This window comes from Ailuropoda melanoleuca, chromosome 1 (assembly GCF_002007445.2).
Source record: "Ailuropoda melanoleuca isolate Jingjing chromosome 1, ASM200744v2, whole genome shotgun sequence".
Lineage (NCBI taxonomy): Eukaryota > Metazoa > Chordata > Mammalia > Carnivora > Ursidae > Ailuropoda > Ailuropoda melanoleuca.
The window spans coordinates 29,121,860-29,145,634 of record NC_048218.1 but is presented as its reverse complement, the minus strand read 5'-3'; the positions used below and the strand labels follow the sequence as shown (position 1 = coordinate 29,145,634).

The window sequence follows — 23,775 nt, the reverse complement described above, 5'->3', positions numbered from 1 at the left end:
ATTATTCAATGGTTATCTAACAATTTCACACCCACATGATGTTCTTACCTTCCTCTGGGCAAGTCTGCATCATCCTTTTTCCATCGCACAGTTGGTTGAGGATCTCCCTGGACCTGACAACGAAATTCTACAGCTTCTTCTTCCAGCACCACCTGGTTAATTGGCCTCCTGAGAAATGTGGGTCGTTCTTAGGAAGAAAAAAAAAAAAGCAACAATGGTAAAATGAAATGAATGTTGTGCACATTTTAAGTACATTATAGGAAAAACATAAATCTGTATCTCGACTATGTCTTGATAAGATGTTATGAATCCAATGTAATTGAATGAAATAAAATATTTTGGAACACAGAAGGAGCTATAATTTATATATAACACTATACAATCTTTTGGAAAATATTAAATTGATTTTTCAATGAATTCTTGAGCTAAATCATGTAAATCCTATCATTAAAATCTGAACACCGTATTCCACAGAAAGAAGGAAAGAGATAAAAATGACGAATCTATCACAATGGCAGAGTGGGAAAATTAAAACTAGAAACTGATGGAAAATATCAAAGAGGAAACTAATTTTAATTTTCCATCAAGAATGCTAGCATTAACTGAACTGGAGTTAAAATAAAAACTTAAAAAAAAAAAGAATTCTAGAGGAAACAAACAAAAAGTTGTGCTCTCACACAACAGTGTTATCTAAATTGTTCCACATAGGCTATCATTTCACAAGGACCCGATACTTCCATGTTTCCACGTCATGTATGGAAAGCTCCCTGATTTATTTTTTCTTAAATAAAAAAGCTGTCAAATCTGATTTTTTTCTTAAGTAAAAAGTACTATTATGAATTATTTTAAACTATTTACTGTCATATATAAATTTCTAGGGCCACTTCCAATTATCTTCTCAGTGTTCCAGATTTTTTCTTTACCTAACTTTTATGTTTATTTCTCTAGTATTCTGTTTTAATTTTCCCATCATGTATATTTGTTGTTGTTACTTTGCATCTATCCCCCTTACTCTGCATTTCAGCGCCCCTCTACATAACACTAGGAAAACAATCAATCCCTGTCCATAAAAATCTTACCATCTAAGAGAAATATAAAACAAATAGTACTTTTATGACAAGCACTTTAAGTTCTTATCTAGTTTCTTCCCTTTTTGATAATGGTCTGATACAGGAAACATTACCAGTTAAGTTTTTATTAGCACATGTCTCCAAATCATAGGCAGTCCAATAGTGCTACTTACTGAAGTAGAAAGAGAAGTCAAGGGAAAGAAAGATGAAATCCATTGGGATTTGACACAATTTATCTGGCCATATGGCCATATTTAGTCACTTAAGACTTTAGCTTCAAATCCAATTTAAAAATGTCAAACAAGTGGCACAAAACTGAAAAATATATAGCAAGAAATCTTTAAAAAAAATAAATCACTTCAAATAGCATATATTAAGAGCATAGGATGGAAGTATGTAATTTTATTGTCTAAATAAAGATATATATTTATAAAATATATGTGTAAGTTTCGAGAAACGTATTGTAGTAAAGTCAACAATCATTGGCATTCAGAAGGAAGACAACTCCATCTCTCCACAGTGAAGTTGACAGTATGGATCAAAATTTTCTCTAAAATAGCAACTTGCATATGCTTACATATCTGCACTCTGACACCTCAAAATCCCAAGCTGTAAAACAGGCAAATAGAACTTTTCATGGAGAGCTTTTTTAAACACAGAATTTAGAAATAATCCATAAAAACCTGGAAGGAAAAAAAAGGTTGCTCCTAAAGATTTTAGGTAGTCAATCAATTTTTTTTTTTAAAGATTTTATTTATTTATTCGACAGAGAGAGAGACAGCCAGCAAGAGAGGGAACACAAGCAGGGGGAGTGGGAGAGGAAGAAGCAGGCTCATAGCAGAGGAGCCTGATGTGGGGCTCGATCCCAGAACGCCGGGATCACGCCCTGAGCTGAGGGCAGACGCTTAACCGCTGTGCCACCCAGGCGCCCCATTAGGTAGTCAATCAATTAACAGCTAAGTGCCCCTTCTCCCAAAGACAATAGAGCAAATCTACATGCTGAATGGAATGATTTAGTATTATCCTTTTTTTTTAAAGATTTTATTTATTTGAGAGAGAGAGTGGAGAGCACGAGTGGGGGAGGAGCAGAGGGAGAGGGACAAGCAGACTCCACGCTGAGCACGGAGACTGATGCGGGGCTCGTCCGCATAACCCCGAGATCATGACCTGAGACAAATCAAGAGTCAGTTCCTCAACCGACTGAGCCACCCAGGTGCCCTGATTTAATTATCCTTTTGAACTCTGGACACTACGTGCTCCAAACAACTATTTTTAGCACTGGTTGGTTGATACTGAGCTATTGTTTCTGGAGCAAATAGACAACAGCAGCAGTACAATATCTCCGTGCAAGTGCTTGGAATGCTAATAGCAAAAATGAATCATTAGCACAGAAGGCAGGATTAACTTTTTCTTTCCAATCACTTGGGGATGTTCATCCAATTCACCTAAAAGCTGCAATAACCCAATGTTAAAAGAGAGCTAAGCTACTGCTAATATGGCTCGAGATTGAGAAATCATCTGTCAGTAGACTCTTCCTGTGCACTCTGATTTTAACGGGTGTGTTGTGCTACAACCTAGTGTACGGAGACAAGTCACTCCCTCATCCGCTCATTCGTTCAGCACTTGTTAACACAGCTTTTCCTACGTCAGGCTTTGAGTCTGGTAGCTGGTGAATAGCCAGCAGCTTGGTTTCATCAGGAAAGTGGTGGGAGATGAAGCTAGTCAGATAGGGAATGGCAAGACCGTGAAGGGCCTTATAGGCCATTTCAAGGAATATGAACTCTGCCCTGAGAGAGAAAGGGAGCTGCTGCGGATTTTTAAATAAAGAAGCAACATTTTAAATCACATGTGGAAAAGACTGTGTTGGCAGATCTGTGAAAGATGACCTAGAAGAGAAATGCGAAGTAGTGAATTAGGTCAAATGGTTTTTGTAAGAAATTATATCAGCTTCGACTGATACAGTGGTTCTATAGATATGGAAAGGGGCACAGAATGAAGAGAGATCAGAACTGAGTGATCAGTCAGATGTGGAGGTTGAAGAAGACAAGTCTAGAAAGATCCTCATTTCTATTTAGCAAATTGGAACAGATTGGCATGGATATGGGATGTGTGTGTGTGTTTGTGTAGATTCTTTCATCACAGAAAGTGGTAGACATGAGAAAAGTGAACACCTTATGCTTATGCCATTGTGGTCAGGTTTCTGTTATGTGAAGTTAAATGCATTCTTAATTAAGAAGATAAAGGAGGCTACTTACATAATAGGAGGGAAAAAATAAAAAAGTAAGTATGATTGTATCTGTAGATTTAGAAAAGCTCTTGGATTTAAAAAAAATAATAAAAAAGGAATCGAAAGAAACTTCTTAAGCATGGGGAAGATATTTTATCAGAAATTAAATGCAAAACTTCTTTTTTTAAAAGTACAATGCTAAAATCATGCCTACTAAAATCAGGAATAAGATGGACATGCCAACATTAATGATCAATAAGAAAAAGAAAGGAAGTATGAATATTGGAGAACAGAATAATAATTTTGATAATTGATCATTGCAACAAAAAAAGAACTACATAGGATCATTGTAGCAACACTTACAGTACTGGAAAATGGGTGCTTGTAGGAAAAATTGTAGCAGATTCATACATTGCAAAACTAGTAAGTCATTGGAATGATAAAGTTATCTCTATATGTCTATCATCTATCTAACATGGAAAATTTTCATGACATGATACTAACTATAAAGTAAATTGTATAACAGTATGTGAGACCAGTTCCATTAAAACACACATAAATGTTTTCAGGCCAAGTTTTTGTATGCTTCCCTTAACATGTTACCTGTCACAAAATTGCAACATATGAATATAATTAATCCAAAGGTTAAACTTTACATTAGACTTTTTACAAAATCAAAGTTACTAAAAGCAAAGTTGTCTCTTCATCTCGGGGACACCATCAGGATCCTTGAGGGTTTTTTGGCTATCATATGGGTCCTAAGCCCCACCGTTTTGTATGGAGACACGTGGAAGCACCTAATTTATAATTTCAAGAAGAAGGAAGATATAGGATCCCCTGCTGCTGTTCTGATGAACTCAGCAGGGGTAGACAACTTCACAATGAACTTTCACTCTTCCCTTCTGCCCTCAAGCAGAGTCTAGTTGCCTAGCAACTAGATAACCACAGGAGAGTATGTGGTATAGAATTTTTGGAAGCCTAACATTGGCTCATGATGGAAAATGTAACTCAATTGATAGTAAAGAAAAAAAGAAAAGACAAAGCAAAGAATAAGCCAGATAAAAGTCATTTGCACATACAGGGCACATCAAGATGGGTTTTATCCTGGAGTATCTTCGGTTGTACCTTCCAACAAAGTGACACAGACATTTACTAATATATTAGAGTTTGGTCACAACTTTTAAAGTGTTATTCTGGGAATTTCCATACCCATTACAGTAATTATCTCTAAATTGTATTATTCATTATTCCAATTGTTTTCTGCTAATTATACTAAAATCACTTTCTACCTCAATTTTAACCGCCTACAATAAAACACTATGTTAAAAACTAGGTTTGCCTAACATTTATTTAAATGGAAATACTTTTTTTGTAAGAATTATTTGCCAGTTTCCTTAACCAGACTTTATTTCCAGAAAATCTGAGAACCAGAAACATGAATATTAAAGACTAAAGAAGTTGTCCAGGTAGAAAATGTATTTTTGAAGGCTTTGTCACTGCAGTGGATACTATCACCATAAGCCAAACATATAGCCATGCCCCTTTCAGACACATATTACAAAATTACAAGGAAATGTCTTGGGGTTTACTGTTTTCTGTCAAATCATCTGCAAATAAATGCAAAGTTATAAGGATTAGAAAGTAAGTTGATAAGTAATCACATTCAATACCCATTAATGCTCATGGAGTTTGTACCCCATGAAGCTTTGCACAATTAAAATAAATATGTATGAAAACATCTTTTAACTACTAAATCATGAGCAAACTTAATTTTGAGGCATGTAAAATAAGGTCACTGATTTTTCCATGTTACCACCTTATGTCCAATCCCATATTGAAAATCAGGGGGAGAAATCTCAAGGGCTTTTTTCCGACTGCTTATCAATTAGATTAGAGTCCCTCTGAATGGCCTGATCCCTAATTATATAGCCATGGAGTGATCAGAGGCAATGTCTTTGCCAATGCAATTAACATTTTTTTTAATGTGAGATTAACTGGATTTGAATCACCTGCATAACTTGCTTACAAGGTTAATCTCTCTTGAGACTGTAGTGTTGTTTGGCAATGTAGTACTATGTAAAGTACAGCTTTCAAGTAGTCAGGTCAATTTAGTTTCAAATTGGCATATTCTGGAAAATCCAACTCCGTGTGTGGCTGTAATAAAATCAAATTCCAAGTCTCACTATAGTTATGTCAATAATGTTCAGAAAACAAAACGTTCACTTTCATGCAAAATACGATAAGTCTGAAATGTGGTTGCATAATATCTCTAACATTTCTTATTTACATGCGACAATGAAGGAAATTAAATCCCCAGTGAACAAATTTCTCAACTGCAGGCAGTCCTCGACTATGGCTATAAAATGGGCAATGGCTGTGTCATGACAGCTATTACCAGGATCATCTTAACAATTTTTAAAATAAACTTTGTGTGACATTATGAAAGTGGTGTTGCAGCAATAATTACATAGGTAGAGCCCTTTAAGTCCTGTACGAACAAAGCTGTGCAATAAAAGGACAGTAGAGCTAACCAGTGCTTGTAAACCTTATCTTTAACTTCAACTGACCCAGAAGTACTCGCCACCCTATGTTGTCTATTAAATTGGGAATTCAGACGGCTAGCCTTAGTATGTCTCTTTTTATTTAACTGGGCACGCGTGAGAGGACAGGGTTATGATAGCCATTGAATGTGAATTATTGTGCCCTTCCAAAACAGACTGTATGATAATGATCAGTCTGTCTGAATGTGATTAAATAAATCCTGGCTGCATTAATTTCTTTTCTTGCCAAGAATTTTCTTTGTCTGAGAGAAATCATCCTGTGAAGCAAAGACAAACATAGGTGAATGTTTTCAGAAGGGAAAATGCTTCTCTCACCATATTTTACAAGCAAAGTTTCACGTTATTGCTGATACCATGATGCAAAAGGTCTGCCGAGAGCAGGGTACATGTCTTTTCATCTTACTACTTTATTAAACACTTAAACAAGGCTTGGCACATAGGATGTGCTCAACTGATGTTTGTTAAATGAGGGAATGAATAAGAAATACTTTGCAGTTCTAAAGTTTGCAAGTAAATATTATTTAAAAGAATTGTATTGCTCTCAATCTTGATTTTAATGATGCCGTATATTTGGAATTCTTACATGAAAGCCACAGGTTTATCAATAAAGCCACAAGTTTTATCAATAAAACTTAAGACATTTCCTAAGGTGTAGTACTAAGATCTCTTCTCTCACAGCTTTGTCTCCCAGTATCTCAATTACACTCAGGCCACCACCTATAATCTTTCCTCTAATAACTAAAAATCAACATCACCAGCCCCACCCTCTGTACTCATTCTCCAATGAAATGGCTACTCCCAATTTGATTACCCTACCATGAAAGCCATCAATTGACACAGAGATTCTAATAGTCTTTTTAGTGAATAGCAATCAAATATGAATGAACAACAATAGATCACTTGCCATTTGAAGAAAGCCTCCAGTGTAAAAGATAGAACAATGTGGGGAAAGGGGTGGGGAGGAAGTCAGAAGAAATAAAAGCAGGAAGATCACAAGAAAATTTTATTTAAGAAAAGGGTTAGTAAAATCCTAAGATGCAAGAGAGTTTAGCTATCTATGAAACAAGAACAGAATATTATAAACAAGGAAGAATGAAAGAAAAGAAAGACCTGGGCAGTTTAACATCAAATTAACAAATACATGTTTGATATATAAAATGAATAAAAAAGATGGGAGAGTATAACTCCCTGATTGTTTAGACAGAGAGTTTTTAGATTACAATTGCTCATCAAGTGTCCAGCCAGTAAAAGAAAGAAGTGCCAAACCAAAGCATAGTATTGAAACAACTAGAAAGAGAAAAAAGCAAGAAAGAAAGAAAGAAAGAAAGAAAGAAAGAAAGAAAGAAAGAAAAGAAAGAAAAAGAAAGAAAACTGATCACATGGGAGTCAGAAGCACGGTAGACTTCTCAGAGCAACAGTGGAAGCTGAATGATTTTGGAGTGGTGATTATAATATTCTGAGCAAAATATTTTTAAACTAGAATTTTATAACCAGCCAAAGTATCAACCAAGTTTCAGAAAGAATACACATATTTTGCTCTGAAATTTGCCCTAGGCTCCAGTCAAATAGAAGGCAGGAGAGAAACTGTTCTGATATAGGACTTAACCAAGACAGAAACAAAAGGGTGCAGGAAACAGAATCCAGCGTGAGAGAAAAGAGGAAATAAATATCAGCATGAGCTTCTGGAGTAGATCTAAACAGCATCGAGCCAGTCAGACTGGCAGGAGGTCTGAGGCCTCCAGGAAGACTGTAGCAAGGGGGGACTTAATAGCTAAGTAGAATTTAGAGGATTTTAAGCTTCTGTTAGAGATTTCAAGAACGCATGACAGATGTAGACAAACACATGTAAAAGGAAAAAAAGAGGCTTGTTACTAACTCGAAGAACAAGTAAGTGCCAGAAAAGAAATGCCATCATAACAGCATAACACTAAGCTCAGTCCACATTTACATGGTTATAAGAACTCAAATGCTGAATCTTACTATAACCAATGTTTCTAAAGTCAATATACTGAAGGACAGATAGAAGGGAAATTGGAAGTGAGAAGGTGGGGAAGGGGATATAAGTGTGCCAAATCATTATCCTACAAATAGGAAGTCAAAATAATGTATAAAACTGAAGACTAAGGACATATTTAGAAATATAGGAATAAACTGGAAGGCTTTACACAAATGTTCGGTAGAAGAGAAGTAAAATGTATCTCTTGAGACCGCAACATTGAAAAATACTAAGTGTGGGATCATTAATACTGGTTTTAGGAGTTAATAGTTAATCAGAAAATTCAAATCTGCATGTCCTCATACGTTATATAATACAAAATATTTTATTTAGACTTCTACAAAATTCCTTTCCCAGAAGAAAAAGATAAAACAGGCTTGTAGAAATGCTCCAAGATGAGGTGTGTGTGTGTGTGTGTGTGTGCACGCGTGCGCGCACGTATCACAAGGAGGGGTAGAGCTAGATATTTCTGTACTTCATTGTAAGTTTAGCAATACTTCTAATGTCTATTAGAAGTGTAACATATGAAATCTTTTTTCATGGATTACTTTGATAAGCATTTAAAAATCATTTGGGGGACAGGGCACCTGGGTGGCTCAGTTGGTTAATCCCAGAGTCCTGGGATCAAGTTCCACATCGGGCCTCCACTCATTGGAGAGTCTGTTTCTCCCTTTCACTCTCCCTCTGTGCATGCTCTCTTAACTAAATAAATAAAAATCTTTAATAAAATTAAAATAAATAAAAAATAAAAATCATTTCGGAGTGCCTGAGTGGCTCAGCGGGTTAAGTGTCTGACTTCGGCTCAGGTCATGATTTTGGAGTCCTGGGATTGAGGCCCCTGTTGGGCTCTGTGCTCAGCAGGGAGTCTACGTATCCCTCTGCCTCTCTGCCCCCCTCATGCTCTCTCTCTCTCTCTTAAATAAATAAAAATCTTTAAAAAAATAAATAAATAAAAATCATTTGAAAAAAATTGTTATTTTTAAGGGACAGTTAAATTTTGGTAACAGATAGCCCAAACTTACCCATAATTAGAAATTTAATTATGGAATTCTAGTTTCTCTGACTTCAGGATCTTTAGAACTTAATTAACATATGTACAGTGCTAGGGAGTATTCTTTATGAAGGCATCTGGAGGGTGTCATAGATTTTAGTGTCCATTAACACCATGATGCCTACTTCTTAATTTTAGATTTGGCACTGCCCACTTAAGTAAGCTGTTATGTATGGCCTACAAATATTAAAGAACAAAAACAAACAGAATAAATGATGCATGGTGGAGGGCAGAGCAATATTTTGAAAATGAAGTTACACTGATTGTGTCTTTGTCTAAATAGGAGATCTCTAAAATAGAAGGTGCAATTTTTGAATTAAAAAAACTTCTAAGTTCAAGCTTACTTACTAAAGAGTCAAAATACTTGCCGAAGGCTTTTGTATTAGCCAACACCTATTACTCCTTTTGCTGTTTTTCTTGCCATTTTTAAGTGAATTATATTTTTTAAGCAATTAATACTATCAGTTACTTTTTCTTTATAACATATTTAAAGATGGAGTTGCAAAGGACAAGTAAAAATTTTCTGTAGCTACAGAGGGGTTATGGTAGCCAAATATTTTAAAGCAGAATTGTTGCTACCTGACAATAAAATTGGGGGAGGGGGGTAAAGTGTAACCAGTTATACTTTTATAAACCCTAGGTCAGAAATAATAATATCTAACCATGAAATATGAGGAAGTTTATTAGAAAACATGTACTGGACACAAAAGCACCAACATAAAATAAGGAAGTCCCCACTCTTCATAGCACACTAGCTCTTTTCTCTCAGAATTGAGCAAAGTACAGAAGGGATCTTTCTCATGCAATCCTTGTCAGGTCCTTGATTTGGACAATCACTAGTGTTTTTATGTTTTATTTCCGGGTTCGGGTGTTGTTTTCTTACCAGTAATGGAGATTTTGGTTTTTCTCTTCAACTTAATATTATACTTATAACCCCTTGGGTCGGTTCTGACTAGTTTACATCCTCAGATAAATGTTCTCAGCTTCTGAAATCAATTCTTCCACAGGTATGTCCGTTAGACAAATTCAATCTTTTTGGTTTATAGGTATTTTCAAAATCATTCAGAAATTCCACTATAACTCCTGACATATTTAAGGATCTCCTGTAGTTCTTGTCACATCTTTAGGGAACGCAGGGTGAATATTTCATAACACAGTCACATTTTGGTAAGTCTAATTGCTTGGGTGATGACATTAAACCCTTTCAATTTCCTTCTGAAGGCAGTATGTACTGTTATAATTCAACATTTTTCTGTTCCTAAGCTTGTGGCAGTTAGAGAAAAATAGTAATGAGTGTTTCTTTAAATAGAACAGCTGTACTTGTGGGTTTTCAATGCTAATGTTCAGTGACCACTAATTTCATATCTTACCAGGCAAAACTGTATTTTATTCATTATGGAGTGAAACACATTTTGAGACTCTTCAGGCTGACTGCATGAAATTTAAGGGCAAACTGATACTTGTCTGAGCTCTGCAGGACAGAAATTTACATGCATACTTTGAACAATTTTATTTTTGCTCTTCAATTCCTTTAATGAACTATGGGATTTCTCCTGGTTCTGTCATTTGGGACTTCAAGCTGCTTAGTATCCATAAGGAATATTACCAGAGATTACTTGGTACTCAGAGTGATTGGAAAGAGTGGCTCACACTTGGGTACATATTCACAAAGCATATCTTAACGCTCTAAATGTAATGGAAATCATAATACGGCTCTTTCGCATCGTGGCACTCCCATTATACCACGGGATGGCACATCTCAAACTGCAAAAGAAATTTCTTTCAGAAGGTATTCAGGATTCTGATACTACCCTCAAACATGTTCTGGAGCAATGACCGGCAATAAAATCTTACCGTAGTTCATAGAACCAGAAGAGTATTTCGCTGGCACAAAATATTATTTAAATATCCCACTTATCTCCTGTGTTTTTTTTTTTTTAATCACATGATATGGGGCGCCTGGGTGGTTCAGTTGGTTGGGCATCTGACTCTTGATTTCTGATCAGGTCATGATCTCAGGGTCCTGAAATCGAACCCCATGTTGGGCTCCGCACTCAGCAGGGAGTCTGCTCGTCTGCTGGAGATTATCTTTCTCCCTCTGCCCCACCCCCTGCACGCAGACTCATGATCTCTCTCTCTCAAAAATAAATAAGTAAATAAACAAAATCTTTTAAAAAATTCCATAATATCAACCATAGTTAAATCTTTTAAGATAGCGTTTGTTACACACATATGTTTGTATATATGTATATATGTATGTGCGTATATACACATATGTGTGTGTGTGTGTAATCATATTACTCCAGTAAAGAATCCCTTGGTTCTTCAATCTAAAGAAACATGAATATCATAGCAATGAAGTAGAGAAGCTGATGGGCTCCATTGTAGAAAGGATCTGTCTCTGTTGTTTTCCTGCGAAGTGCCACTTGCTCACGTTCCATATTTTGCCTCTGAATCAGCCAAAGAAGCTCTGTTTCCCCATCAAGGGGGAAGCAAGAAAGTGAATCATTCTCTGAGTTTTTGTCCTAGGCCCCAAACACCTGATAACACCCGAGAAGAGCCAGATCCCAAACATGTTCCAGGATATTAGCTTCAAACAAACCTCGGCTGACTCTGCCATCAATACCCCTACCCTCAGTCATACATGGAATAACCCCTGTTGTTCACCTGACACTCCTTTGATTGGACCTACCCTGGATTCCTGGACGAACACATACCCTATACCCTTTTCTAGTAGGAACTCCTAGCCAAAAGCAACAACAAAATTCATTCTTCTCTCCTTTCTGAGTCTCTCAGACACCTCGTCTGCTATTCTCTGTCTGTCACTTACACTATTCAATAAACTCTATTTTCACTTTCTGTGGCTCACGTTTGATTTCTATCCTGTGTGAAGCCAAGGCCCCTCTAGGCTGGTCCTGTGGGATCTTCCCCTGGGTTCTTGGACCCAGCCTGCCTACATCAGCAAGACAGTTTATTTGTTTTTGTTTTTTTTTCCTAATTTTGATTACATGTATGTATTTATGTGTGTGTGTGTGCGTGTGCGTGTGTGTAACTAGTTTTTTAAATCATAAGCTACACTGTAAATATTTCAATTTGAATTTTTTTTAAGTAGAAAACAAGTGAAATGTCTTTGCATTGCACTAGTAAAAAACAAGAAAACCAAAAAAACTTATCCTCTGTCTTGCATATAAAGGATACTTGATAAATGTATCACAATGAATAAAATTTAGACAGATATAATAATCTCAAACAGACTTTGAGAAAAATCAAGTTTTTACATTTTTATGAAAGGCAAATCCTATAAATACATATGAATAAAGTAAATGAATTATTGTTTCAAAAGTTCTTTTTTTTTTTCACATCAAAGATTTTATCTGAAAGACAGAACCAGAAAACAAGGCAAATCCAGTCCTTCACTACTCACTGTAAGTCATAATTACCTGTCCCCATAAGGCCTGGTGTTTAGTAGCAATAAATATATTTAACATCAAAGGAAAAGTATATATAAATAGCAATTTATAATTTAAAAGAGAGTTTTACCAAAGACAGTCAGCTCTGCTGGATCACTGTCTCTTTCTCCCACCATGTTGGTGCCAACACAAGTATACATCCCTGCATCGCTTTTCCTGGTATTGGAGATCATCAGTTTTCCACCACGGATCTGTTAAAATAAAAAAAAAAAAAAAAAAAAAAAGAAGAAGAAGAAGAAAGAAAAAGAAAAGAGGGAGGGGAAAAAAAGAAAAGAAATAAAAGAAAGTAAAAGAAAAGAGAGAAAGAAAATGGAAAGTAAACAAAGAGAAGAGTGACTAATAAATAATTTTGAATATTTAAGCAGACTTTTTTTTTTTTCTAAAGGAAATAGCTCAGTGTCTAAGACACAAAACTTTCCCCCCCTTTTGGCATCCGCATGTGTTTTTCCTTCTCTTAACGTCTACCTCAAGATAAGCCTTCATATTCCCTCGCTAGAAAATGCTTTTGGCCATTCTTTTTCTTCTTGCCTGGTCCTATTTTGACTCTTGTGACTGCTTCCACCAAATCCTAATGGTTGGTCTTCACTCTGAAGTAGGTTGAATGAATTGCTATTGCTATTTGTTATCAGAAAGAAGCACTAAATAACTGCTTTTGGTAATATAATGAAATCCAACTGACGCAGAGGGATTCGACAAGCGTTTACTGAGTACCTCTATGGGCTGCACAGTGTTTTAGATGCTTGAGATTCAGGAGTAAACCAAATAATAATAAACCTCTGCCTTCATGGAGCTTAAATTTCAATTGTTAGCATTAATTATCTATGTCTCACCTTGATTGTATGTATGAGATAATTTTTGAAGAGAAGGGCAGGTCAGATAAAAATAAATTTTTTAAAATGATGACAGTATGAGTTGGTGTAAATCATTGGCTTCTAAAAGGTGCTTCCTAATTGTTTCTTAAATGTGAAACATTTATTGACCAAATATGTTAAAATGTCTATTTGTTAAAGAGGGTATTGAAGTAGAATTAGATTTTCAGTATGTGTATCACCAACTCATGGCTTCTTTTCCAATTTTTTTCTTTGTATTTATATCATTCAACAATATTAGCATCACAATCACTGAATGTTCTTAAAGAGATAGGAGGTAAGAACACGCTGGTTTCCTCTGTTTTTATCTCATAGGCAAACAAAACCCATGTAGTATGTTCTCAACAGATATATGTCAGGCTAAAACTTGTCATGTCACAGAAAGGGACTTTCAATTTTGTTTTTACATGGGAAGACTGCCAACCTGTTCTTACTTATATGCAGTATAATAAACTGCAGGTTATAAAAAGGGCCATGGAGGCCATTTCTCCTCCCCCTGAAGCCGAGTTTGGCAATATGACTTGATTTGACCAACAAAACTAAAGCAATGTTTTAGTAGACGAAAAGTGTCCTCAAATTGAGACTTGTCTTTCCTTGCTGCAGCTGGAATCCTAAGACCACCATGGGAACCAGTGTGAGCTGGCTTGCTGGAAAATTAAAGGTCAACAGAAGAACCAAGATGCCCAGCTAAGTATAAGTCAATGGCCAGACATGTGAGTATGGTTACCCTAGATCATCCAGCTGCCAGCACATCTTTTAAATAAGCCACAGAAGCATGAGAAAACCTAGCAAAGATCAGCCAAGCTGGCCCAGAATAAAGAATTGTCATCTTACCCACAGAATCATAGTCCAAATAAAATGGTTATTATAAGTCACTGTATTTTGTGGTAGTTTGTTATAAAGCGAAAATTGATGCAAACATGAACTAGAAACCCTTCAACGTTGATTTTACTCCACACCAGGAGCATATTTTCATGTTTGGTACCCAAGCACAAACCATTGAGGACCAAATTCTCCCTGGCCTTGTAGATCCTCATGGCGTCAAGAGTTCAAGCCAGAATCACACGAATATTTGTTTTTATCTCTTATGTGGACTATCCGGTTCTATGCTCTGATGTAATCATGATGCATGCATAAAAAAAAAATTCTTCATTTATAAGATATTTTTAAAGATGACAGACACCAGACTATATGGACTTTTTATAGAAATGGCACATTTGTTCAGTTAAATGAGACATTATTTTAAGTAAAACATGTTTATTCTCAATAATTATATTGAATATAAAAATTATACTAAGAACAGCATCAGAGGTTTGAAGCGTTACCTACTATTTCAGTGAACTGGTTCCCATAGGCATCACAAACAAATGTTGAGTAGATCCTCTAAAAATATAAAATAATTATACACCATTCCCCTTCTGCACCTCTTTACAATATTCTGGGTGTCTCATTTTGATATTAATCAAGTGATGAACCTAATCATCAATTTTCCTTGAAAGCAAACTATTTTTCTATAAGAGCTAAAGTGCAGAACCAAAAAAAGTCATGTTTACTTTGATTTTTCTTTATACCTCTTAAACTCTGAAATGAATTCATGTATAAAATTTTAGTTATAAATATTAAATTTGAAAACTGGAGAAGGTGCTTGAAGTACTCATTACTTCACATTATCGTCTCTTATAATTTTGAAAATAGTGTCACAAGAAACATTCTACTGAATACGGCTACGGCCATCACTTACCCTTTATCGCTCATGTGATACTACAGGACCAAAAGATGCATTTGAGATGTTAAAAAGAGCTTTGTCATTTTTTACTGCAAAGATATATATACATGTATTTACATAGTCATATATATTTACATATTCATATATTTTCATATTCAGATTGATATAATTATTAATATATCATCTACGCCTGATTTCTATGATTTTTGTCTCTTTGAAGCCTCATCCTGCAGTTTTAGTTCTCGCTTTTTCTTTCTCACTCCTTTCAATGCAGTGTAACCATAATTAGCATTCAGGGCAGGTCTACGATTTTATTAGCGATAAAATATACCCATTTGAAGACTTGATAGTCAATCTCCGTAGGCGTTAATTTTAATTTAACTCACACTTATTCTTTCTTCCTTGTCATCAATTCGAACTTTGTCTTTCTTCCAGTAGATGGTGGGTTCTGGGTGTCCCCTGGGAGGCTGGCACTCCAGGATTGCAGGCTCTCCGGCTGCCACTACGACATCTGTGGGATTTTGCCGGAAGTCATCTCGTAACACTGAAGAAAAAGAATTGTAGTGAAAGAAAATTCAGTGACAGCAACTTTAGCTTTCTCTTGCAAAAGGTCACTTCAAGTCTTACTTATTTTGTTCTAATAAAAATTAAATATTTACCGAGAACATAGCCACGTCTGTCTTAAAACATTCTAGAGCCAACCTAAATGTTCAACAGGGAAATGGCTGACTGTAGGATTGTGCATTTTTGCTATACAATCTGATTTAAAATATAAGAAAAGTCTAAGGAAAATAAGAAATACTCATGATATAGTTTTGAGATTTAATACTCAAGGTACAAAATTGTTTATGCAGTATGATCCCATTTTCTATAAAGAAAAAGCCTATATACTTATACGTATATAAAAACACTAAATAAATTATCAAGTTATACTTAAAACCTCAAAACAAGTCATGTGCACATGGTCTGTGAGCACGTATGCATGTCAATCTGGGACGGGAAGTGGGGTGAGGACTCTTTGAGAACGCCCTTTCTCATGACATGAATATGGACAAGTTCCACACTGTTTTCATTACACTTCAGAAGACGGACTCATTGTTCACCCTGCAACGCACTAGCACCCACATACACAGGGCTACATTTTCATTCTCCGTGCATCTCCACCTGCCAAGCGACATCTGGACAGCGTGACATTCAGAGCAGAGATATCCCTTATAGCAGTTTGGCCAGTCTGAATTTCTCCTCCTTTCATTAGGAGAACAGCAGGTTGGACCTCCATTGTAACCTCCAAAAATCTGGCACGCCTGGCTCTCCAAATGTCACCTATCTATCTGTGTGTGCTTTTCTTTGGCTGGCAAGATGAAAAGCCTGGAGAAATGACTTGTCCTATCAGATTGCAGAATGCTGCGTTTCTTTAGCAAACAAGGGCTATGTCTATTTTAGGGGAAACATTCAAAAAAGTAGTTAAGACCAGGCCTATACCATATACCTCAACTGCCTCTGCTTTTTCTAACTGCCTTGACTTTCCTATTCCTTTGTATTCTGACACTGACAACTTTGTTTCCTAAATGTATCAAAGAGCAACACACATACGCGCGCGCGCGCACACACACACACACACATGCACGGACAGTGTCTTATATCTATGTCTATACATAAATTCGTCAAGCTGTTTGAAATCAAAATTAGGTAGCTTCTGCTAGCCTGTTTTGTGAATCATCTGCTACGAATGTGGATTGGGTCACACCAACTGTCTTCAGTGTCCTATAATGAGACCTACTTCAGCACTCTGCTCCTTTGTTGGGCAAAGTCTCTAGGTTAATTGTCATTCTCAAAATAAATAAAAATTCCGTGGCCTGCAAATAGCTCCAGAGAGACAACTGAGCGACTTTTAGGGCTTTTCTTCTCTTGTCCCTTGCAACACATCCTTTAACAGGGGTTTCCATCTTAATGAAGTCACGGCCTTTACGAGATTGGAGAACCTCGTCTCCTATTGAAGGAACAGTAAGAAAGAATTCAGCACAAAATGCTCACTCTCAGTTTATAAGCTGATTAATTTACTGCTTTTGCTGCTAAGGAAATGTGTTCCATTTTAGCACGGTGAACTGCACATTTTTTGGTTCTCTTGTCTCACTGGCAAGAGAGGTGTGATTTATATGCATAAGGATTTGCTTCTGAATGGGCTGAGAGAAGTGTGCATTTAAATGTGACATTCAGGCAGGGGGATGGGAAGGGGTTAACACTGTGGTTCCCTTTTGCAGGTAAATCCTCCTGGGAAAGCAAGCTGGTGACTCATTTATATTCTAAATACAGAACAGCTGCCTATTTATGCAATGTTAAGACATGCAAAAATATGGTAACAGAGTGGTGAGCACCCCACCAATATCCGGAACTGGCAACAAATGGTGTTTTGGCAGGCCCTCAATCTGTTCCAAAATGACACATCTGGCCAGTTGAAGGACCTTCTCTAGAACTGGTCTCCTAACAAATGCCGTCCCAAAAAGCCTCTGCTCAAATGGTACTTAAGGCCATTGCAAATCATTCAGAAACACAGTGTTAGATCAATTTGCAACAAGCCAAATTAAGAAAAAAAAAATAAAATAAAGGTCCTTTGACACGGAGGACAAAAAGGAGAAAAATATCATAACAAACTAAGGACTGCTACTCTTAAACAATATAACATGTGTTTATGGCATTCACAAAAAAGAAAATGACTCCAATTTGCAAATGAAGCCAAGAAATCTAACATCAACTGTAATTTTAGGCTTTCAGACTATTCACCCAGAGAGTAGGGTGAGATAATAGTATAATTGGTACTGTACCCTCTTCAACTGGGAAAATGCTCTTTGGGGTTTGTATAGCATTCAGTTAATTCATTTTTTGCTTAGTGATACCATTTCTTTTACCCTAAGTCTTTGGGGTAATAAAATGGTTTCTTCTTTCTCTCAAAGAAAACGTTCAAGGGGAACACATCGTTTTCATCAGATCCTAGCACTGGAGACCAAAAACTTACTCTTAGTGAAAAGTAAAGCCATTTTTACTCTTCTCAAACTGTCAAAAAGGATAGGTATGTTCTGATATTTGCTTACATGCTTCTGAGGTTTGTCGATCCATTCCTTAATATAAGCAAAGTAAAATGAAATAATAACTATTGTTTCCAATTTTTGTGCTAATTTTTCATTTCTGTCTTGGATTTTGCCCTATACTTTATTGCAGCTGATAAAGAAAAGAAAGTATTCCCTATAGTAAAGAATTCATGCATTTTGGATGAAGGGAAGTAAAACGGTCTTGCAAATGTAGAAAAGCAAAGCAAGTCCAAATTAAGTCTATATATTTTTTTTCTCCTGAGCCCCTATTGTAGAAAGAATTGAGAGCTACCTTTTTGATGTGGCTTGACAAGTAAGCCAAAACAAGGGTACGCAGCTATATGTGTAATAACTAAAGCTCCAAACAGGTCTTTAAGCAGAGTGAAAAGAAATAAACCCGATTAACTGAGAAACGAAATCTGGTTACAATGACAAAAGCCTAGAGGGTAGTGTGAGGTTATGCTTTCAGAAAAAAAAAAAAAAAGATTTAATAGATATATACTTTTGATATAGAATTTTCTTGTGGAGCTAAATTTAGAAATCAAGGGTTCAAGTCTCCATGGGGGGGGTGTGGAATCTCATTGGCTAGAACCAAAATATTCATTTCTGTATATGAGCTGAAAACCACAAATGAGAGTTCACCCAGCTACTCCTAACCTAGATTAGACTTGCATTCTTTTTACATTGACAGGCACTATGATTTAGGAAGTTATTTTGGAAGATCAGAAAGTTCTGAATTACTTGTGTGTTTCATAAAATATAGTTCATAGTCGTGACATAAAGATTTGTAACAAATTAATTCAATTCTCCAGGAACATACCAAACACAACAATGTGCTTGGCACTGTCCTATAAAATGGCTAAGAAATAGAAAACGAGAATGACATGATAATGTCTGTGGTAAACTTTTTCTCTACTACCCCTCAATGATCCGTCCCCTCTGGCATTTATTCTCATATGAAATCTCCTCCCCTTTACTGTGGGCTGGGCCTAGTGACTTGCTTTTACTGAATAGATTATTGCAAAGTGGTGGAATGTCACCTTCAAGATTAAGTAAGTTATAAATGATTGTTAACTGTCATCTTTTTTACTCTCTCTGTCTCTGTCCTTCCCTCTCTCTCTTCATGGGATTCCTCTGATCATGTAAGATACCCTGTTTCTCAATGGAGAGGCCCATTTGACAATAATCTAAAGGCAGTTTCCAGGCAACAGCAAACAGGGAACTGAGGCTTTCAGTCCAACTACCCTGGAGCACCCAAATCCCACCAAAAACCACATAAGCTTGAGAGCAGAAACTTTCTCAGCTGAGCCTTCACATGATACCACAGCCCTGACCAACACATTTACTGCAGTGTTATGAGAGATCCTATAGCAGATGACTAAGTTAACTCTTAGCTGGGTTCCTGATCCACAGGCAGCAAATAAATGTTTGTTATTTTAAGTCTCTGAGTCTTGTAGTTTGTTACACAGCAATAGGTAACTCATATAATGCCCTAAAAGAGTTTTACATCTAGTTGTGCCTTCAGAGCTTACATCTTTGATTCCTGTCTTCTCATAATATCATCTCTTTCACCTCCAACTCCTCTCCCTTCTGTTCCAAATCGACAGTGCTCAAGAATTTAAAAAATATATAATTTATACTTTTTATATCTTTATGTATTTTATAAAATATTTTGTATTTTATATTTTTTACATTTTTATTTTATATTTTGTCAACAAAGGCAAGGCAAATCATTACTCAGACATTTCCATGTTAGTTTATTAAATTAAATTAACAATAATAATGAGACAAGGCTACGTAATTAAGAGACCAAAAGATGTATTTCTGAATTAAAAGGTACACACGTTTCAGAGTAGTTATTAGAAATATAGAGACTAAAAATATCACTGATGAAAGTAGTCATACACATTATTGGATAAAGAATACCAACCATGACAAACTAAATAGATTATGAGAAAGGTAATCTAAAAGGAAATTATAAAAAAAAACCATTGTTAGCAGCAGTTGAAATGGATAGCAACTCCGATCGACACTGATAACAAGCCTTCTTTGCCAGCAGGGTTTCTCTCTGTATGTGCCCATGAGCTGTCAGAGCTGTGTGGCTCAAGACTTCTCAGTAGAAAATATAAGAGAGGAACATCTAATTATCAATGTAGCATCTGGTGGTCTTTCTGCTTAGAAATCTCCCCCAGATTCCCTTTTGTTTCCTTACTTTTTCCTATTTCTTCATTCAGACGCATACCATTCTTTCAGTGTCAGCTTCAGACTTATCTGAAAAGTTTCCTTCTACACTCACACTGGACTAGGTAACTCTCTAACGGCCTCCCATCTTGAAGGGCATGGAAGACCTTGTCGAATGGCCTTGATTGGTTGACTGAAGTGATGAACTGCTCTTCATGAGGTGTGTTGTAGTCTTTTTCTCATATCAAATAAACCACAACACTTTTGTTTTGTTTTGTTTTGTTCTAGTTGGTTGGATTTAAGGGATAGCATACTTGACTTGCCTACCCACAAGCTCATATAGCTCTAAAATAAAATCCAGGCAGTTCAAGAGGGTCAGATTAAATCAGTAAAGACAAAACAGATCTTTGCCAACCAGTAAAACTGTTAGATCAAATTATACTATCAGTATTAAAATGGACTAGAAGAAAATGTAATAGCTATTCCTATAGCTGGTACATTTGTTTCCCTCTCCCTACCATCACTAGCACCACCACCTAACACCACGGGGAATGAGCAGCTGTAATGTCAACCAGCCTGAAGCTCAAGTCTTCTATTCTACTTCCGAGGAAAGAACACTGTCTCTTCCTGCTGCACTCAATGGTTGCTGTTGACAGCCATGCTGTGACCCCAGGGGGAGCTCCAGCCTCAGGACAAAACTGAGGCTACGCACTTGAAAAAAAATCTGAGTTCTTGATGACCTATCTGGACAAATAAATCTTGAAGACTGTGCCAAATCTGGACTTTCTAGTTACATGATCTAAATGAGTTTTTTTCATACTTAGACCAGTTTAAATTCAGTTTCCCCTTTCAACTGAAAGCTCCCCACTGACAAGCTATAATAATTCTGCATTTTTCTGAAGTTTCTATGATGGAAAGACCAAATAAATCAAAAGAGGAATCATCATTCACAACAAACTATTTTATTATATTTGGTACAATCAAACAAAATAGGGGCGGAAGGGACAGGCTAGCCACCAGCTAAATAGATGATAAAATCTGATATTTAGGGGACAAGTCATAAGTGGTTTCTTCTGCACAGAAAGGGAACGAGAAAGAAAGAACTCAGTGGGGAGACATCCTGCTACCGCTGTGCAAGCTGACACTCTGGCACTCTGGCACCTCTGCAGCATGCTGACAATTCCAAAATGAGACGCTCACCCCTGCCCCCCCCCATCTCTACTATGACTCCCGGTGCAAGCAAATTCACTCAGCAAATGATCCAGATCAACCAGTGATACGAATTGGAGCATGCTGAATAAACAAGGATGCCCTGTGACTTGTTCATTTTCAAGTCATAGCATTTTGGGCAGCCTGGTATTCTGCAGGGAATAAAACACACAAACACACAATTCACAAGAGGAAGGGCCCGCTCCAGATTTCTTAGCTAAGCCTTTATTCTTGAATCCTTTTTTTTTTTTTTAGCTCTGTTCTGTCCTCACCAGCAATATAATTTGAAGGCCTGCTAAGAGTGCCAAGACTTCCTTAATGTTTTCCATTAATGTTTAAAACTTGCTGAAGGATTCTTAGAAATTGCATGGAAACATCTTGCTCTCTGTAATTTGTATCCATAACCTCTGTAATGCATATGTTCTCCTTGGGGACCGAGTGTTGAGATCATTCATAAACTCTTGGATCGCATGTGGCACTGCAAACTGGTGACATCTGACCACGGCAGACTCCGAGGCCTGTCTCTGGCAATCATTTCCTCTGGTTTGAGTTAAGGAGCCGGCAGTTGGCATACCTTCAACACTTGGAAGTCCTATTTTTGGCAAAGCCTAGCATCTGATATTTGACAGGGATCTGCATACTCTATCCATTAGCTTAGGAGGAAGTTGTGGATAGGAGCTAATTAATGTTTAATCGGCTCCTCTTTTTTCTTCCTTAAAGTGCCATCATCCACAAAACTGCTCATGTGGGATTGATGTTTCCAGCATCACAGAGCTCAAAGGAATGAGAGCGTCTTAAGAGATGTGCCCAAATATAGTACTCGAGGAGGACGATGGTGTCTGGAACAGCAGGTATTAGCCTAAACATGCTCAAGGCAAAGCCTTCCTCTATTCAGAAGAAAAACCTCCTCTCAACACCCTCAAGATATTCTGCTCTACTATCCAAATAACTTCTTTCTAGCACCTGCCCCATTTAGGGCTAATTCCAGTCTTGGTTACAGAGATGCCTACAACTCTGGGTAATGGAAAAAATAGCACATTGAATTCAAAATACAGAATTACATAGGCTAGCATTAAAAAAATAGCATTAAGTAATGTTTCTCAAGATGGTAACAAGGGAGACAGGACTTGCTGTCTCAGCTGGAGGAATGTGCGACTCTTGATCTCAGGGTAATAAGTTCAAGCCCCACATTGGGTGTAGAGATTACTTAAATAAATAAAGCTTAGAAAAGAGAAAAGGTGGTAACAAGGGAAATACCAGAGTTTTCAAGCTTATGATACTGCCTCCTACTTTCTCTAGATCTAGGTTTGAGTATAAACAAACAAACAAACAAACAAACAAACAATCATGACATCTTTACAGGATTTGTATTTACAGGATGATTACAAATAGCCATCTGTCTGCTTCTAGCTTTTCAATCTGGTTCATGTCCCATGAGCCTCAAGCCTTTAGCCAAAGCAGTTAGGCTCCTAGGTTTCAGGAAGGCTTGTTACAACTGCTTTGCACAATGCTGTTTTTGCCCTTTCTTCCCATTTTTTCCCCACATCCCTCTCTTTCTTTTCCTTCTCATTTAACCCTCACTATTAGACCAAAGAAAATAAAAGTTTGAGAGGACTAAATATCATATATATAGATAGGCAAAAAAACAAAACAAAAACAAAAACAAACCAACAAAAAAACCCCTAAAAGCATATATTTAAGTGCACATTTAAATTTAAAATAAACATAAGTATATGTTTAAATTCTAACTTCAGGATTCATCACAGCTTTATAGGTACATATGTCAATTTGAATAAAGGAATAAAGAGTGGTATCAAGTAAATATTAATGTGCTGCTTTATTCTGGATCCCAATAGATTACCGCCCTCCTCCCGCCTTGTTAGTCCTTATCTAAGGCATTAGCTTTTACAGCATTCTAACACTGCATAGTTCACAGAGGTACTCAATCTCGACAGCATCTTCCTGTCATTCTACCCTGTCCTAGCATCAACGGGTTATTGCTCCAATATTTCTCTCCCATGGTGTATTCTGATGTGCATGATCAACATGAATTACAATGCCAAGTAACTGCCAGATGTCATGAGTTATAAACTCAATAGTCTAAGGATTATTACACATTAGGGCACCCTACAGTGCAAGGGTGTCCTGGAATTTATGTGTTATTTATTACCTATTGGCAGGGTCTCAAAGTAATCTCACCCCTGCTGATGAAATGAGGGTTGGAAGGAGAGGAAGGTCAAGGTCAACCTTCCTTGTCAAGAATGCCAGTTACTTTGAAACTACTGTTGCTTTATCTTTTCTCCCCTTTACCTGAAACTCGATGAAATCT

The 23,775-nt window shown here is 36.7% G+C and overlaps 1 protein-coding gene across 14 annotated transcripts in view; it reads right to left on the bottom strand.

Annotated features, from left to right (window-relative positions):
• The window catches only part of ROBO2 (roundabout guidance receptor 2), a 1,624,218-nt gene that overhangs the window by 156,238 nt on the left and 1,444,205 nt on the right, over positions 1-23,775 (bottom strand). For all 14 annotated transcript variants that reach the window (XM_034656798.1, XM_034656814.1, XM_034656802.1 and 11 more), the window contains exons 4-6: positions 15,357-15,514; positions 12,446-12,566; positions 49-187 (exon numbers count right to left, since the gene is read on the bottom strand). In XM_034656798.1, the coding sequence (XP_034512689.1) occupies positions 49-187; positions 12,446-12,566; positions 15,357-15,514 (418 nt within the window). The remainder of the gene's footprint in view (positions 1-48; positions 188-12,445; positions 12,567-15,356; positions 15,515-23,775) is intronic.